This window comes from Hylobates moloch, unplaced genomic scaffold (assembly GCF_009828535.3).
Source record: "Hylobates moloch isolate HMO894 unplaced genomic scaffold, HMol_V3 SCAFFOLD_15, whole genome shotgun sequence".
Taxonomy (NCBI): Eukaryota; Metazoa; Chordata; class Mammalia; order Primates; family Hylobatidae; genus Hylobates; species Hylobates moloch.
The window spans coordinates 63,620,629-63,640,658 of NW_026652290.1; the positions used below are offsets into that span (position 1 = coordinate 63,620,629).

The 20,030-nt window shown below is 37.2% G+C and overlaps 1 protein-coding gene across 3 annotated transcripts in view; it reads left to right on the forward strand.

The window, feature by feature from the left end:
- Positions 1–20,030, forward strand: part of USP34 (ubiquitin specific peptidase 34) — a 297,846-nt gene that overhangs the window by 158,672 nt on the left and 119,144 nt on the right. For 2 of the 3 annotated variants that reach the window (XM_032176545.2, XM_032176541.2), the window contains exons 22-27: positions 1,746–1,900; positions 3,308–3,421; positions 6,152–6,251; positions 6,382–6,541; positions 9,236–9,362; positions 9,459–9,606. In XM_032176545.2, coding sequence (XP_032032436.1) covers positions 1,746–1,900; positions 3,308–3,421; positions 6,152–6,251; positions 6,382–6,541; positions 9,236–9,362; positions 9,459–9,606 — 804 coding nt within the window. The remainder of the gene's footprint in view (positions 1–1,745; positions 1,901–3,307; positions 3,422–6,151; positions 6,252–6,381; positions 6,542–9,235; positions 9,363–9,458; positions 9,607–20,030) is intronic. The other variant, XM_032176542.2, reaches the window with a different exon arrangement.

Consider the following 20,030-nt stretch of genomic DNA (forward strand, 5'->3'; position numbering starts at 1 on the left):
AGTAGCTAGGACTAAAGGTGCGTGCCACCCTGCCCAGCTACTTTTTTGTTTGTTTTTGACACGGAGTCTTGCTCTTGTCGCACAGGCTGGAGTGCAATGGCGAGGCCTCAGCTCACTGCATCCTCCACCTCCCAGGTTCCAGCAATTCTTGTGCCTCATCCTCCCGAGTAGCTGGGATTATAGGCACCCACCACCACGCCTGGCTAGTTTTTGTACTTTTAGTAGAGACCAGGTTTCACCATGTTGACTAGGCTGGTTCTGAACTCCTGACCTCAGGTGATCCACCCACCTTGTCCTCCCAAAGGGCTGGGGTTACAGGCATGAGCCACCACGCCCGGCCTACAAATTTTTGTTTTTTAATTTTTTGTAAAGACAATGTCTTCCTATATTGCCCAGACTGGTCTCAAACTCATGGCCACAAGTGATTCTCCCACCTCGGCCTCCCAAAGTGCTGGGTTACATGTGTACGCCACTGCGCCTGGATGAGATAGTAAATATTTTATACACTTTTATATAAATAAACTACAGTAGGTCATCAAATAATGTTTTAACATTAATGAGGAAAAAACTGATTCCCGGCCAGGGCCACTGCCTGTGCAGAATTTACACATTCTCCCCATGTCTACATGGGTTTTCTCTGGGTACCCTGGTTTCCTCCCACATCCCAAAGACATGCACTGTGGATTCATTGGCATGTCTAAATGATCCCAATCTGAATGAGTGTGGGTGTGTGTATGAGGGCAATCTGCAATGGAATGGCTTCCTGGTCAAGGTTAGTTACTGCCTTGTCCTTGAGATGCTAGTCCCTGAGATGCTGGGTTACGATTTGGCCACCCACAACCCTGAACTGGAATAAGCAAGTTGGAAAACGAGCAAATGAATGAATACAAATTGTAACATAGAAATTTGTGAGCTCTGTGATATTCATGGAAATGCATAGCCATAAATGATGTGGTAAAAAAGCGAGCCCGCTAAATTTGTTATTGTTTGTGTTTGAATTGCCTGGTGGTAGGAAGTGCTCCTTATGATGTTTAATTTGTAACCATTTAGTCCTTGATTTCATCTACTACCACCACTGATTCGCCAAAAACTGGATAAATAACTATCTTAGTGGTTTGTATTAATCTTTCTTAAATGTATGTGTAGCTCACATTTATTCCAGTGTTTAATATTCGAAATGTTAACTTCTAAATAAGTAGTTTCGTGACTGTTTTTGTTCTTTTTTGAGATGGAATCTTGCACTGTTGCCCAGGCTGGAGTGCAGTGGCATGATCTTGGCTCACTGCAACCTTCACCTCCTGGGTTCAAGCAATTCTCCTGTCTCAGCCTCCTGCGTAACTGGGATTACAGGCACACGCCAACGTGCCCAGCTAATTTTTTGTATTTTAAAAGAGGCAGCGTTTCACCATGTTGGCCAGGCTGGTCTGGATCTCCCAAACTCAGTCAGTCCACCCACCTCGGCCTCCCAAAGTACTAGGATTACAGACGTGAGCCACTTCACCCAGCTGCTGTGATTCTTTTTTTTTTTTTTTTAAATCATAAATATGCTGTAGGAACATAACTCTTCTTTATATCAATTAACATATGGTAAAGTTAGTTTCATTATGCGTCATTTCAATTAAAATTGCAATTTCTAAGAACCTATCTGTGTTAAGTGAGGACTTACTGTACGTACACATGCCTAAGAGAAGTGTAATTTTTTTGTATGTAGTTAATAAAGTATAAAATTTATAATTTTTATCTAGGGTTAAGTTTAGAGCAAGTTGACATCTTATGGCATTGTTTAGTAGAAGATTCTGAATGTTATGATGATGCACTCCATTGGTTTTTAAATCAAGTTCGAAGTAAAGATCAACATGCTATGGGTATGGAAACCTACAAACATCTTTTCCTGGAGAAGGTAATTACATTTCTCACAGTTTAATTGTTATTATTTTTCCATGTTCCCTTTTTCATCTCTTGAAATACGAATTCTGTAATGCCTTTTTTTTTTCTTGACAGTTTTTTATGTACCAAATGTAATGAATTTTAGCAGTCCTAATATAATTTTTGGTCAGATTGTGCTCTGATTTTGTTGTTTACACAGTTTACCTCTAAATTAATAGTTTATATTTATAAAAATGTTCTATTAGCTATAATAATTTAACAATTAGAATAACTTTTGAAGGCAGCACCAATTTTCTTAGTGTTTGTTTTTTTAAAATCATCAGTAATATTGTAGTCCAATTTTCAGGGGTGGTGCCCGCATCCACGAGTGTGAGAGCTGTTTTCTGTGACTCTTCATTCTTTAAATGACTGTCATTGCAGTCAGTCTTTTGGGCAAAGATAAGCCATTCTCCAGATGTGTAAATTCTGGGAAGGCATATTAGGAAGTGTTGTTGTCATTGTAAAGATGTTCCAATTTTTGTTCTTCTTTACCACATGTCACAGTTCAGGTGACATTTTTCTGAATGAGCTATTCCCAATTGAATTTTGAAACTCAGTGAAAATAATGCAATAAGACTTTTTTATGCTTATTTTTGAGATTATGAAGGCTGTCTGCAAAGTGTGACGTTATCTCCGTGTTGGAACTGAGTATATATATATGAATGAGTTTTAGTGTGTATAAACTAAATCACTTAATAGACCCAAGACAGAGCTACAAATATAACTTCCGTCATCTTAAATTTCAACCTCTGACTTTAACAAAAACTGTACTTGTAGCTATACCTCTCATAAGTTTGTATGGTATAGGTATACAATGCATGATAGATGTTTTTATTTATGTCCTCTGATTTGGGTCTATGTACATCTTCAAAATTGAAGCCTGTATCAGACACATTTCAATTATTACCTGAATAAAATGTTCATTAAATCACATATATATTTTCATTTTGTTTTCTTTGAGATAGGCTTGCTCTGTCTCCAAGGCTGCAGTGCAGTAGTGTGATCACATCTCACTGTAGCCTTGACCTCCCGGGCTGAAGCAGTTCTCCCACTACAGCCTCCCAAGTAGTTGGGACTACAGCCACACACCACCATGCCCGGCTGATTTTTGTAGTTTTCATAGAGATGAGGTTTCGCCATGTTGCCCAGGCTGGTCTCAAAACTCCTGAGCTCAAGCGATCTGCCTGCCTCGGCTTTCCAAAGTACTGAGCCACTGTGCCCAGCCAAATTATTATATATTTTTATTTTTTAAAATTATCACTAAAAATTCAAAGTGATCTGTTTCCTTCTACAATGTTTTCAGTAAAGTTTATTTAAATTTAATAAAATCTGTGAATTACCACACTAAATTAGCTTTGTGTTTCCCCCTACCCTTCCAAAGATGCCCCAGCTAAAACCTGAAACAATTAGCATGACTGGCTTAAACCTGTTTCAGCATCTCTGTAACTTGGCTCGATTGGCTACCAGTGCCTATGATGGTTGTTCAAATTCTGAGGTATGAATTTAGACTTACTTTATTAGGCAACTTTATTCCTCAAATTAGATTATCAAATTCGGTTTCCAAATTATTTTTCTACAAAGCATAGAATTTGCTACCTGTGCAGTGCAGTTTGGTTTGTTTTGAGATGGAGTCTAACTCTGTTGCTCAGGCTGCAGTGCAGTGGTGTGATCTCAGCTCACTGCAACCTCCACCTCCTGGATTCAAGAGATTCTCCAGCCTCAGCCCCCGAGTAGCTGGGATTACAGACATTTGCCACCATGCCTGGCTAATTTTTGTGTTTTTGGTAGAGATGGGGTTTTACCATGTTACTCAGGCTGGTCTTGCACTCCTGACCGTAAGTGATCTGCCTGCCTTGGCCTCCCAAAGTGCTGGGATTACAGGCATGAGCCAACGTGCGCAGCCCAATTCTGTTCTCTGGTTTCAAAAGTTTTATAAAGCAAATTTATTTTTCAGTACCAAAGATAACATTGGGTGTGCTTAATGAAAATCTATTACATGTTTCTTGATTTATAAAGAAGTGGCCATGTCAGTGTTCTTTGAGTCTCCTAGACATTCCTAGATAATACAGCCAAATATTTTACTTCAAATAAAAGATTGATTTGTCTCAAATATGATTTTTATGCCATTTGGTTCAGCCTGGGCAACAGAGCAAGACTCCATTTGAAGAAAAAAAAAGAATAATTTTATCTCTTAGCAAGTTTGGGGAAATTTTTTTAAAAAGGAAAAAGAATACTTTTAAAAAAATTATTATTATTATTATTTTTCGAGATGGAGTCTGGCTCTGTCACCCAGGCCGGAGTGTAGTGGTGTGATCTCAGCTCACTGCAACCTCCACCTCGCTGGTTCAAGCGATTCTCATGTCCCAGCTTCCCGAAGTAGCTGGGATTACAGGGGTCCATCACCATGCCTGGCTAATTTTTGTATTTTTAGTATAGGCGGGGTTTCACCATATTGGTGGGGCTGGTCTCGAACCCCTGACCTCAGGTGATCCACCTGCCTTGGCCTCCCGAAGTGCTGGGATTACAGGCATGAACCACTGCACCAGGCCATTATGATTATTTTTTTTAAGACAGTGTCTCGCTCTGTTGCCCAGGCTGGAGTACAGTGGCACAGTCTCAGCTCACTGCGACCTCCACCTCCCAGGTTCAAGTGATTCTCATGCCTCAGCCTCCTGAGTAGCTGGGACGACAGGCGTGCGCCACCACACCCAGCTAATTTTTGTATTTTCAGTAGAGTTGGGTTTTCACCACGTTGGCCAGACTTGTCTCGAACTCCTGACCTCAAGTTTTTTTCCACCTGCCTCAGCCTCCCAAAGTGCTGGTATTATAGGTATGAGCTACCACGCCTGGCCAGAATAATTTTAATTGTATCTAAAATGCTTTTATTTTATTTTCCTACTGCCTTCCTTTCTTGTCTGACTAGGTTTTTTCAGGTTTTTTAGTCGTAACCCTTGCTTTAGTATCACTCTGATAACTGCTGGAGTGCAGTGGCACAATCTTGGCTCACTGCAACCTCCGCCTCCCAGGTTCAACCAGTTCTCTTGCTTCAACCTCCGGAGTAGCTGGGATTACAGGCACATGCCTCCACACCTGGCTAGTTTTTTTTTTGTTGTTTGTTTGTTTTTTTTTTGAAAGTAGAGATAGGGTTTCACCTTGTTGGCCAGGCTGGTCTCGAACTCCTGAGCTCAGGCAGTCTGCCTGTCTTAGCCTCCCAAAGTGCTGGGATTAGAGGTGTGAGCCACTGCACCCGGCCCTCTATGATAATTTTCAATTTGGTAATTTCAGACAACTGAAGTAGTCGTGCTCTACTATGCTCTATTATGAAATAAGATTACCTTTTTAAAGTAGGTGACATTAACACTAAAGTTGTTCAGCTGCCAATTTAGAAGGAAATCTTTCTTTACTCTGCCTAACTTGTGGAAGCTTCTACTTCCCACTTTTTCTGTAGTTTTTAGTGAAAACATTTTTTGTGTCATCTCCTGGTTGACATCATAAATTTGAATGAGGCTGGACGCAGTGGCCCACACCTGTAATTCCACCTCTTTGGGAGGCTGAGGCGGATGGATCAGCTGAGGTCGGGAGTTCAAGACCAGCCTGGCCAACATGGTGAAACCCTGTCTCTACTAAAATACAAAAAAATTAGCCAGATGTTGTGGTGCACGCCTGTAATCCCAGCTACTTAGGAGGCTAAGGCATGAGAATCCCTGGAAACCTGGGAGGCGGAGGTTGCAGTGAGCCAAGATTGCGCCACTGCACTCCAGCCTGGGCAAGTGAGTGAGACTCTGTTCTCAAATAAATAAATAAATAAATAAATAAATAGAGTGAGAACTAGAGTTAGCATATCTTGTTAATTTTCTGTGAATACAAGAAAGCAGTGGTTTTATCAGTTTAAGTTGGATGGATTCATTGAAGCATTGTGCTCATTATTGTATTTGTGTTGGTTTTTTTCCTTTATAGTGTGTTTTTCAGGACTAGAATTTTCCTACTATGTAGTCACAACTTGTGAGTTAAACATTATGTATATCTTGTTAGGTGCTGTATAAATATTTTTTAGAACTAGTACAGGTGTATTTCATCAATGGAGGAAATTTTTAAATCATTTATTTTTATTATTTAATAGCTGAATAATAGGAGTTGCCTATGTTTTTTACTTTTGATACTTCAGTCTTATGAGTTACATAGTTTGACAAACAATATTTAGAGATACCATATTTTTCTTTCTTAGCTGTGTGGTATGGACCAATTTTGGGGCATTGCTTTAAGAGCACAATCTGGTGATGTCAGTCGAGCAGCTATCCAGTATATTAACTCCTATTATATTAATGGTAAGTGATTTGAAATATTGTCTAATAGGTAATTTTTATGTGAGGGTGTTTTGTTAAACTAAAATTTTTCTTTGATATAGCTAAACAAGAATATAAGGCTAATATATGTGTCTAAACATTTGGCTTTCAGGTAAAACGGGTTTGGAGAAGGAGCAAGAATTTATTAGTAAGTGCATGGAGAGTCTTATGATAGCTTCTAGCAGTCTTGAACAGGAATCACACTCAAGTCTCATGGTTATAGAAAGAGGACTCCTTATGCTGAAGACACATCTGGAAGCGTTTAGGAGAAGGTGATTTTTAAAATATCACACTGTTAGAATGAATTTCATTTTTATTCCTGACATATCCAGAAATATTCTTAAAGTGAATCTAAAGTTTTTGTTGGGGTCACGTAGAAAGCATAATTTACCGAAGTGAAGGTTCAGTAATATAAGTAATTTTTATTAAGAATATATACTATTTTGCCTTGGAATAGGCAATACGGGTTCCTGATAAATATTGCACACCTTTAATAATAGAGTTTGAGCAGATATGCATGAATGAGAATTGTTAGAATTCCATCTCTAAGAAAGTATTGACTTTGATTAAAAAGGCAGAACACCACTACTAAAAAAAGTTTCTCTAAAACTCTTACCAAGAACATCAAATAATCTCATAGTTGAATCAAGTTGAGTCATATGTTTCATTTGCTGTTTTTTTTTCTTCCTGGACTAGGAGACAGTATTTTAATTTTGAATTTCCATTTACCATGGAAACATGACCAAAAAATTCTGTTAATGAATATCTGTATAATTAATTTAGACATAACCTGTGTAATACAGAAATAAAGCAAATTAATATTTATGAATATATCGACTGAAATGAAAGGTGAGTAGATAGTTTTAAGAAATTCTATTTGTTAAAAATCATTATGAGCAAATGTAAAAGTACTAAGAACTGTGTTGAAAAAAATTGTTAAAGTTAGTAACTTTTTTCAACTTCAGATCTTAGTTTGATATTGAAGTGATACAAGTGATATTTATTGACATTTTAAAAATATCAAGAAATATTGCATAGTAAAGATATTTTATACATTCCTTACAAATAACATGCTTCCATGATTTGAAACATTTGGACATTACAAAATTCTTTATTTTGATTAAGATTGCAATTCATGGAAATTCTGCTTAAAGAATTCCTTGTGTTTTTAATGAACGTGGAAGGGAACTCGATTTTTTACACAGAAACTTCATACTGCCTTATAACTTTAACCACTTAAAAAAATAAAATTGTAAAAAGAGCAAGTGTGGTGGTGTAACTTATTCAAATTAATAAATACATTGTATAAAATTCAGATATTACACTGTGATGTAGAAAACGAAACTCTGCTATAATTGCTGTCTTCCTCATGGAGGTAGTTACTGTTAATGATACCCATACTTCTCAAATTTTTTCTATGCTATAGGATCTACAACAAACCAATAAGGGCCTGTTGATTCACACCCTTAGTCCTTGCATGACATTACCAATGTCTAAAATAAGTGCTTTTTAAAAGTCTTTAAAAATGTATTTGTTTTTTGAGCGTTCAGTGGTGGTTTTATAAATTTAATGAATTTAAGTCCAAAAATTCCTTCTCAGATGTACAAATTTTTTTCTAACTCAGTTGTGAAAAAAATTATTATGTCCTTGATATCTTTTTATTTGTTCATGTTTTATGCTAAAAGTTAATGTTGATGTTAAATAGTTTATATAAAAATTTTTTGTTACTAGTAGAATAACTAGGATATGGATAAAATGGAATAGTCACAAAACTAAGCAGTAGTTAAAAAAAAATTTACTTGGGTATTTTTCATGCAAAATTTTGTTCTTGATGTGCTTAGTGCTATTATTAATTGAAAATTGCTTAACATCTGTAGATTGAAGATATGATTGTTCTTTGTGTTCTGTATATTAAGGGAATAAACAATAATGTCTTAATTTGTTCTCTTTTTAAAAAGAGATAAAGTTATAATCTTAAACAGTGGTTCTCAGCCAGAAGTGTTTTTGTTTCCCAAGACATAGTATATAATCCCTGGAGACACTTCTGATTATCACAGCAAGGGAACATGTTATTGGTATCTGGTGAGATGCTGCTGAATATCAGAGCATGAGATATAGCCTCCTTCACCCCTATTCTTCTGCCTTCTGATAACAACAAATTATTAATTGGGCTTAGAATGTCGGTAGTGCCACTGTGGAGAAACTCTAGTCTTGAATATTTAACAGGAAACATTGTTTTAAGGTTACTCTTTTGCTCATACATCGGATCATGTGGAAATTAGACACGTTCATTCATTCCCTCACTTTTTGTCCTTCTATTACAAATTTGCTGATTAGTTTTAGACTTTTTTTTTTTTTTTAAACTAAATTCAGGTACCTTGGATCCTGTCTTCCACATCTGAAAATTAGAAAACTGACACGTGTTTAGTGATTATCATGCTGGGTGCCTGTTTCCTTTGAAATACAAGTCTTTGTAATTCACTTTATAATTTTAGCAGCCATGAATTGACTCTCAAATTCTATTAGGCTGGTTAGTATATATTTACTAGAATGTTTCTGTCCCCGAAAAATTTTTCTTAATATCTTTTTTTCCTTCTGAATGTAGGAATCACAGCTTGCTATTTCATTTGCTGGATTAGTTGTTTTTTTTTAAATTCCTCCTGTCTCTCTTATTAATACTTCTACTCTCTTTATTAAAAAAAAAAAAAACTGGCCTTAAGGAGATTTTTTTTTCCTCAGTAATTTCTCCTGGTGACTATTTTGTTAGGAGCTCTTAGCTGTTATTATGCAGTTAGGTTTGATTCAGTATGATGAATCTGAACTTAAATTTGTTGCTGTAGAATACATTGGAATCAACTTAGAACTTCTTTTGGACTTTTCCACTCTGTAAGATGATAAAAATTTGCGTAACATTAAAATGGTTTAAAATGGTATCCTTTCTATGTGTTGTTTTTGTCATGTTTTAGATTTGCATATCATCTGAGACAGTGGCAAATTGAAGGCACTGGTATTAGTAGTCATTTGAAAGCACTGAGTGACAAACAGTCTCTGCCGCTAAGGGTTGTATGCCAGCCAGCTGGACTTCCTGACAAGGTACTTATATAGTTTTAATTTTGAAGTTGATAACATTTCCCAGGTCAAATATCTGTTCTTTTTGTATTTTTAAATTGGTTGCATCTCATATTTCAGATGACTATTGAAATGTATCCTAGTGACCAGGTAGCAGATCTTAGGGCTGAAGTAACTCATTGGTATGAAAATTTACAGAAAGAACAAATAAATCAACAAGCTCAGCTTCAGGAGTTTGGTCAAAGCAACCGAAAAGGAGAGTTTCCTGGTAAGCCTTTCAATTCAAATTTTCTCTTTTTCTTTTTCTCTTTCTTTCTCTTTTTCTTTTTTGCTTTTCTTTCTCTTTTCTCCTTTCCTTTTCTTTTCTTCTCCTTTTCTTCTCTTTTCTTTTCTTTTCTTTTCTTTCTTGGTTATATCATACAGCAACTGTCTTGGTTTGTCTTGTGTTGCTGTAACAATACTACAGACTAGGTAAAGAATGGAATTTGGGAAGTCCAAGAGCAGGGTACCAGCATCTGGTGAGGGCTCCTCTCTGCTTTCAAAGTGGCACCTTGAATGCTGCCTCCTCACAGGCAGAGGGTGGAAGGGTAAAAAAAGGAACAGCCTACCTCCATCAGGCCCTTTTATAATAGCATTAATTCATTCATGGCCTCTCCAAAGGCCCCACGTCTAAAACCTGTTGCACTGGAGATTAATGTTCAACATGAATTTTCAGAGAGAACAAAAAAATTCAAACCATAGCAGCAACTTTGAACCTTTACTTTGAAGGTCCACCATCCATGTTCATGGCTCCCTTCACACTCCCCTCCCTTTAGTACCATTGATTCTTAGGTAAGAGGATGCTGAGAGTTGCTTTAGATGCTATTTGCAAAAAATTCTTCATTTGTTTCTCAAAAAATTCTATTTTAGACTTTCGATGTGACCATAAAAAACTTGAAATTTATTTCATAAGCAATTTGGGAATTTTTGATAAATTTAAATTTCCATATACTACTCATCCACTTTAACCCACTAGTTTTTTTCATATATTACATTTTCATTTTTTCTGAATATATAAAAATAACACACCTTCATGTCCCACCTGTGCATCTCTCCTTGCCTACCAAAAGTATCTTAAGAAATTTTTCACATAGGCCTAATATATATATTTCTTATATCTTTTATATGTATATATCTGATATTTAATATATATATGTTTCTGATCTCTTTCCAGAGATACCAAGATATAATGTAAGAATATGTATACATATATATGTGCAATATATGTATATGTATATATATATTTAAAGCACAAATGGTAGAATTCTATTTTTACTGTTCTGTTTGCTTGTAGGGCATATCATTATCTTAGAAAACATTTCATGTTAGTTCATGTAGAAAGTTACCTCATTCTTTTTGGGATCTGCATAGTTCACTATATAGTAATAACTTGATTCATTTTTCCTGTTCTCCATTAATGGACATTTAGATTGTTTTCATTATTTTGCTGTTACAAACAATGTGACAGAGAATATCTTTGTCTCTACATTATTTCATGTATGTTGGATAAATACCTCATTATGGAATTTCTGGATCCAAATGTATCTACTTTTGTTAGGTTGAAATATATTGTGTGTAGAGTGTATGAAAATAATAAAGTGAAAATCCATGTACCTACCATCCAGATTAAGAACTAGAACATTAGTAGAAGCTACTATTGTGTCCTACCCAATAACATCATTTCCGCTTCTCCTTAACACTGTCTTGATTTTTGCATTTGTTTTTTTTTAGTGTTCTTTATAGTCTTACCTCCATGTATGTTTTTATTTAGTTTTGTGAAACAGTTTAGCAACCACAAACCTAGTGGATAAAGAAAAAGGGACATGTGGCTACTATTAGATAAAGGATTGCAGAAGATGACAAGTTAAAAACCTTCCCTACAGATGTATATAGCCTAATTTGGGGATATCAGTGGGAAAGTTCTCAAGTATACGTCTCAGCACAGTTAAGACATATCCTGTTGCTAAAATGTTGATAAAAATACTGGAATATCCAACAGAAATGCCTTCATAGAATTTGTATTTTCTTTTTCTAAGCTCTTCATGATCTACTATAACTCTCAGGAGTAGATCAAAGCAGAATTTCTTCTTTAGGATGAAATGAATGTCCTCTACTGATTCAAGCAGTAGGACATGGAGGTCAGAGCAGGAATCTCACTAGCACTTGGTAAAGACAGTCCAAGTACAGATAAGAATCTGGGCCAGGTTCGTTGTCCATTCTTTTGTAACATAGAGAAGAGAGTACAGTGGCAGCAGGGGTCTTGGTCATGATAACCCTCAATGCATTTTCCCAGAGTCACACTGATCTTACTAATTGTCCTCCAAATTTGGTGCACAGCAGTGATTGTGTGATATCTTTTATCATCCTTCTGGTAATTCTATTCTCTCCTGTGTTGGATATTCTGTTTCCATGATCCATACCTTTCTCATTATTGGTTGTCTTTGTGTGTGTGTTTCTGGAATACAAGGGAGTGTTCTATTCAGTGGTTTCTTGTGAGAAAATTGACAGAGTAACGTTTTTTATTCCTTGCATCATTAAAAATATGTATCTCATATTTTCATACCCAAATGATAAATTAGCTGGGTATAGAATTCTAATTTGGAAATAATTTTGTTTCAGAATTTTAGAGGTACTTTTCCATTGTTTCTTGCTTTCATCATTGCTGTTGAATTCTGAATTCTGATTTTTTTACATACAGTGTATCATTTTTTGTTTTGTTTTGTTTTGAGATAGTCTCCCTCTGTCACCCAGGCTGGAGTGCAGTGGCAGGATCTTGGCTTACTGCAACCTCCATGTTCAAGTGATTCTCCCACCTCAGCCTCCTGAGTAGCTGGGGCTACAGGCGGGTGCCACCATCCCTGGGTAATTTTTTGTATTTTTAGTAGAGACAGGGTTTCACCATGTTGCCTAGCCTCGTCTCAAACTCTTGAGCTCAAGCTTTCTGCCCACTTAGGCCTCCCAAAGTGCTGGTATTACAGGCATGAGCCACCACCCCCAGCCAACATGTAGTATTTTTTCTTACAGACATTAATCAGTCTTCACCTTCTTCTTAGTGTTCTGGGCCTGAGTATAGGTCTTTTTTCAATGATTATGATGAGTGCTTCGCTATTTACATGTTTAGGTATTTAGCACTGGACCCTTTCAGTTTGGCACATTATATTTTTCAGTCTGGAGAAATTTTCTTGAAATGGTTCACAGATTTCTTGTCTTCTATTTTATCATTTTCTCTCCTTATGGAACATACCCATTATCTAGATGTTTGGCCTGTAAGACTCTTCCTAATTTATCTTTTCTATGTTTCTTTTTTTAAGTTTTAACTCAAGTTCCTGAGAGATGTTCTCAACATTATTTTGCAGTCTTTCTACTGAGTTTTTCATGTCTACTGTCATGCTTTTAATATCTAAGAGCTCTTTTTTTCTCTGAAAAAATATGCCTTTTTTTTTTTTTATTATACTTTAGGTTTTAGGGTACATGTGCACAATGTGCAGGTTTGTTACATATGTATCCATGTGCCACGTTGATTTCCTGCACCCATTAATTCGTCATTTAGCATTAGGTGTATCTCCTAATGCCGTCCCTCCCCCCTCCCCCAACCCCACAACAGTCCCCGGAGTGTGATGTTCCCCTTCCTGTGTCCATGAGTTCTCATTGTTCAATTCCCACCTATGAGTGAGAACATGCGGTGTTTGGTTTTCTGTCCTTGTGATAGTTTACTGAGAATGATGTTTTCCAGTTTCATCCATGTCCCTACAAAGGATATGAACTCATCCTTTTTTATGGCTGCATAGTATTCCATGGTGTATATGTGCCACATTTTCTTAATCCAGTCTATTGTTGTAGGACATTTGGGTTGGTTCCAACTCTTTGCTATTGTGACTAGTGCCGCAATAAACATACGTGTGCATGTGTCTTTATAGCAGCATGATTTATAGTCCTTTGGGTATATACCCAGTAATGGGATGGCTGGGTCAAATGGTATTTCTAGTTCTAGATCCCTGAGGAATCGCCACACTGACTTCCACAATGGTTGAACTAGTTTACAGTCCCACCAACAGTGTAAAAGTGTTCCTATTTCTCCACATCCTCTCCAGCACCTGTTGTTTCCTGATTTTTTAATGATGGCCATTCTAACTGGTGTGAGATGGTATCTCACTGTGGTTTTGATTTGCATTTCTCTGATGGCCAGTGATGATGAGCATTTCTTCATGTGTTTTCTGGCTGCATAAATGTCTTCTTTTGAGAAGTGTCTGTTCATGTCCTTTGCCCACTTTTTGATGGGGTTGTTTGTTTTTTTCTTGTAAATTTGTTTGAGTTCATTGTAGATTCTGGATATTAGCCCTTTGTCAGATGAGTAGGTTGCAAAAATTTTCTCCCATTCTGTAGGTTGCCTGTTCACTCTGATGATAGTTTCTTTTGCTGTGCAGAAGCTCTTTAGTTTAATTAGATCCCATTTGTCAATTTTGGCTTTTGTTGCCATTGCTTTTGGTGTTTTAGACATGAAGTCCTTGCCCACGCCTATGTCCTGAATGGTATTGCCTAGGTTTTCTTGTAGGATTTTAATGGTTTTAGGTCTAACATTTAAGTCTTTAATCCATCTTGAATTAATTTTTGTATAAGGTGTAAGGAAGGGATCCAGTTTCAGCTTTCTACATATGGCTAGCCAGTTTTCCCAGCACCATTTATTAAATAGGGAATCCTTTCCCCATTTCTTGTTTTTGTCAGGTTTGTCAAAGATCAGATAGTTGTAGATATGTGGCATCATTTCTGAGGGTTCTGTTCTGTTCCATTGATCTATGTCTCTGTTGTGGTACCAGTACCATGCTGTTTTGGTTACTGTAGCCTTGTAGTATAGTTTGAAGTCAGGTAGGGTGATGCCTCCAGCTTTGTTCTTTTGGCTTAGGATTGACTTGGCGATGCGGGCTCTTTTTTGGTTCCATATGAACTTTAAAGTAGTTTTTTCCAATTCTGTGAAGAAAGTCATTGGTAGCTTGATGGGGATGGCATTGAATCTATAAATTACCTTGGGCAGTATGGCCATTTTCACAATATTGATTCTTCCTACCCATGAGCATGGAATGTTCTTCTATTTGTATCCTCTTTTATTTCATTGAGCAGTGGTTTGTAGTTCTCCTTGAAGAGGTCCTTTACATCCCTTGTAAGTTGGATTCCCAGGTATTTTATTCTCTTTGAAGCAATTGTGAATGGGAGTTCACTCATGATTTGGCTCTCTGTTTGTCTGTTATTGGTGTACAGGAATGCTTGTGATTTTTGTACATTGTAACGTTAAATGTAAATGGGCTAAATGCTCCAATTAAAAGACACAGACTGGCAAACTGGATAAGGAGTCAGGACCCATCAGTGTACTGTATTCAGGAAACCCACCTCATGTGCAGAGACACACATAGACTCAAAATAAAGGGATGGAGGAAGATCTGTCAAGCAAATGGAAAACAAAAAAAGGCAGGGGTTGCAATCCTAGTCTCTGATAAAATAGACTTTAAACCAACAAAGATCAAAAGAGACAAAGAAGGCCATTACATAATGGTAAAGGGATCAATTCAACAAGAAGAGCTAACTATCCTAAATATATATGCACCCAACACAGGAGCACCCAGATTCATAAAGCAAGTCCTGAGTGACCTATAAAGGGACTTAAACTCCACACAATAATAATGGGAGATTTTAACACCCCACTGTCAACACTAGACAGATCAACGAGACAGAAAGTTAACAGGGATATCCAGGAATTGAACTCAGCTCTACACAAAGTGGACCTAATAGACATCTACAGAACTCTCCACCCCAAATCAACAGAATATACATTTTTTCAGCACCACACCACACCTATTCCAAAATTGACCACATAGTTGGAAGTAAAGCTGTCCTCAGCAAATGTAAAAGAACAGAAATTATAACAAACTGTCTCTCAGACCACAGTGCAATCAAACTGGAACTCAGGATTAAGAAACTCACTCAAAACCGCTCAACTACATGGAAACTGAACAACCTGCTCCTGAATGACTATTGAGTACATAATGAAATGAAGGCAGAAATAAAGATGTTCTTTGAAACCAACGAGAACAAAGACACAACATACCAGAATCTCTGGGACACGTTCAAAGCAGTGTGTAGAGGGAAATTTATAGCACTAAATGCCCACAAGAGAAAGCAGGAAAGATCCAAAATTGACACCCTAACATCACAATTAAAAGAACTAGAAAAGCAAGAGCAAACACATTCAAAAGCTAGCAGAAGGCTAGAAATAACTAAAATCAGAGCAGAACTGAAGGAAATAGAGACACAAAAAACCCTTCAAAAAATTAATGAATCCAGGAGCTGGATTTTGAAAAGATCAACAAAATTGATAGACCGCTAGCAAGACTAATAAAGAAGAAAAGAGAGAAGAATCAAATAGACGCAATAAAAAATGAAAAAGGGGATATCACCACCGATCCCACAGAAATACAATCTACCATCAGAGAATACTACAAACATCTCTATGCAAATAAACTAGAAAATCTAGAAAAATGGATAAATTCCTCGACAAATACACCCTCCCAAGACTAAATCAGGAAGAAGTTGAATCTCTGAATAGACCAATAACAGGTTCTGAAATTGTGGCAATAATCAATAGCTTACCAACCAAAAAGAGTCCAGGACCTGATGGATTCACAGCCGAATTCTACCAGAGGTACAAGGAGGAACTGGTACCATTCCTTCTGAAACTATTCCAATCAATAGAAAAAGAGGGAATCCTCCCTAACACATTTTATGAAGCCAGCATCGTCCTGATACCAAAGCCTGGCAGAGACATAACCAAAAAAGAGAATTTCAGACCAATATCCTTGATGAACATTGATGCAAAAATCCTCAATAAAATACTGGCAAACCAAATCCAGCAGCACATCAAAAAGCTTATCCACCATGATCAAATGGGCTTCATCCCTGGGATGCAAGGCTGGTTCAACATACGCAAATCAATAAATGTAATCCAGCATATAAACAGAAGAACCAAAGACAAAAACCACATGATTATCTCAATAGATGCAGAAAAGGCCTTTGACAAAATTCAACAACCTTCATGCTAAAAACTCTCAATAAATTAGGTATTGGTGGGACGTATCTCAAAATAATAAGAGCTATCTAGGACAAACCCACAGCCAATATCATACTGAATGGGCAAAAACTGGAAGCATTCCCTCTGAAAACTGGCACAAGACAGGGATGCCCTCTCTCACCGCTCCTATTCAACATAGTGCTGGAAGTTCTGGCCAGAGCAATCAGGCAGGAGAAGGAAATAAAGGGTATTCAATTAGGAAAAGAGGAAGTCAAATTGTCCCTGTTTGCAGATGACATGATTGTGTATCTAGAAAACCCCATCGTCTCAGCCCAAAATCTCCTTAAGCTGATTAGCAACTTCAGCAAAGTCTCAGGAAAATATGCCTATTTTTAAAGTTGAAATATCTTTTTGAGATTAACATTTTTCTTAATTGTTGAATTTTGCTTTTTTGTTCATTCTGTTGGTGTTTACATTTTAGTGTTTAGATTATTTACATTCAGTGTAAATATTTTCTATTTGTCTCATCTCTTCATTTTCTCTTTTAGCACATATTTAGCACTTCTGACACTTTTCATTCCTGTGCATAGATCTAAGTTTCTATTTTGTTTCTTTTCCCCTTTTATTTTGTTTTTATTTGTTTATTTTTCTGAGACAGGGTCTCACTCTGTCACCGAGGCTAGAGTGAAGTGGCATAATCACAGTTCACCACAGCCTTAACCTCTAGTTCTCCGGTGATCCTCCCACCTGAGTCTCCTGAGTAGCTGAGACTACAGGTGCCGGCCATCATTCCTCAGCTGATTTTTGTGTTTTTTGTAGAGACAGGGTTTTGCCATGTTGCCCAGGCTGGTTTTTTAACTCCTGGGCTTAAGCAATCCTCCCCCCTTGGCCGCCCAAAGTCCTTGGATTACAGGGGTGACCCACTGCGCCCAGCCTTTTCAGACCCTTCTTTCTAATAAACTTCCTTTAAAGCTTTGTACTCTAGGTCTTCAGGTGACAAATTTTCTCAAGCTTTTTTTGTGTAGGAGAAAGTTTCTCTAAAAATGTTTATTTTGCCTTCATTGTTGATGGATATTTTCACTGGACATCAAATTCTAGGTCATGAGGTTTTTTATCCTCTTTCAGAACTTTTTTTTTTTTTAAGTAACATCCAAGTCTTATAAACTCTTATTTATTAAAAAGGAAATCATGAGATTGAGTCCTTATTAACGTATAACAAGTCCTTATAACAAGTCTTATAAACTCTTTTTTTTTTTAATCTTACTTTAAGTTCTAGGGTACATGTGCACAACACGCATGTTTGTTACATACGTATACATGCACCACATTGGTGTCCTGCACCCATTAACTTGTCATTTACATTAGGTATGTCTCCTAATGCTATCCCTCCCCCCTCCCCCCATCCCATGACAGGCCCCGGTGTGTGACGTTCCCCTTCTTGTGTCCATGTGTTCTCATTGTTCAATTCCCACCTATGAGTGAGAACATGCGGTGTTTGGATTTTTGTCCTTGTGATAGTTTGCTGAGAATGATGGTTTCCAGCTTCATCCATGTCCCTACAAAGAACATGAACTCATCCTTTTTTATGGCTGCATAGTATTTCATGGTGTATATGTGCTACATTTTCTTAATCCAGTCTATCATTGATGGACATTTGGGTTGGTTCCAAGTCTTTGCTATTGTAAATAGTGCTGCAATAAACATACGTGTGCATGTGTCTTTATAGCAGCATGATTTATAATCCTTTGGGTATATACCTAGTAATGGGATGGCTGGGTCAAATGGTATTTCTAGTTCTAGATCCCTGAGGAATTGCCACACTGACTTCCACAATGGTTGAACTAGTTTACAGTCCCACCAACAGTGTAAAAGTGTTCCTATTTCTCCACATCCTCTCCAGCACCTGTTGTTTCCTGACTTTTTAATGATTGCCATTCTAACTGGTGTGAGATGGTATCTCATTGTGGTTTTGATTTGCATTTCTCTGATGGCCAGTGATGATGAGCATTTTTCATGTGTCTGTTAGCTGCATAAATGTCTTCTTTTGAGAAGTGTCTGGCCATATTGCCCAAGGTAATTTATAGATGCAATGCCATCCCCATCAAGCTACCAATGACTTTCTTCACAGAATTGGAATGTTTTAAAGTTCATATGGAACCAAAAAAGGGCCCTCATTGCCAAGACAATCCTAAGCCAAAAGAACAAAGCTGGAGGCATCACTCTACCTGACTTCAAACTATACTATAAGGCTACAGTAACCAAAACAGCATGGTACTGATACCAAAACAGATATATAGAACAATGGAGCAAAACAGAGTCCTCAGAAATAACACCACACATCTGCAACCATCTGATCTTTGACAAACCTGACAAAAACAAGAAATGGGGAAAGGATTCCCTGTTTAATAAATGGTGCTGGGAAAACAGGCTAGCCATATGTAGAAAGCTGAAACTGGATCCCTTCCTTACACCTTACACAAAAAATAATTCAAGATGGATTAAAGACTTAAGACCTAAAACCATAAAAACCCTAGAAGAAAACCTAGGCAATACCATTCAGGACATAGGCATAGGCAAGGACTTCACGTCTAAAACACCAAAAGCAATGGCAACAAAAGCCAAAATTGACAAATGGGATCTAATTAAACTAAAGAGCTTCTGCACAGCAAAAGAAACTACCATCAGAGTGAACAGGCAACCTACAGAATGGGAGAAAATTTTTGCAATCTACTCATCTGACAAAGGGCTAATATCCAGAATCTACAAAGAACTCAAATTTACAAGAAAATAACAACCCCATCAAAAAGTGGGCAAAGGATGTGAACAGACACTTCTCTTTCAGAACTTTAAAATTGTTGTTCTGTTATTATTTGGCTTGCAAAGTTTGTGACCTGAGTTGGTGGTTTTCCTTATCCTTTGCCCTTTACAGCCAATGATGGGGGAAAAAAAGGATATAAAGATTTTTCTTTAACATTGATTTTCAGCATTTTGATTATGAGTGTGCTTTTCTTTCTGAGATCTGGGTTTAGTTTACCTTCTTAGATCTGTGAGTTTATAACTTTTATCAAACTTAGAAAAGGTTAGCAATTATATAGTGCTTCATTTTTTTCTCTTTTTCTTCTCTCCTTAACCTTTTAATTTCTGAGCCTATAATGTTTCTAGGCTATTGGTTAAGGTGTTGCTGATTTCTGAGGCACTGTTCCTTTTGTTTCTTCCTTTTGTTTTTTGTGTGTGAGGGTTAGATGTTGATTTTAATCTTATGCTAAATCATTTTGCGATTTATCTTTTTTGGGGGCTTGCTGTTCATCACAAGTTTATTTTGTGGTCATCTTGCAGACTTTGTTGGTATGATCTCTTCTTTTTTTCTCCTTGTCAGTTTATGTCTAAATTTTTTTTTCTTTCTGGAGTCTCGCATTGTTGCCCAGGCTGGAGTACAGTGGCACAATCTCGGCTCACTGCGACCTCTGCCTTCGGGTTCAAGCAGTTTTTCTGCCTCAGCCTCCCAAGTAGCCGCAACTACAGGCGCGCTCCACCACGCCTGGCTAATTTTTGTAGTTTTAGTAGAGACAGGGTTTCGTCATATTGGCCAGGCTGAT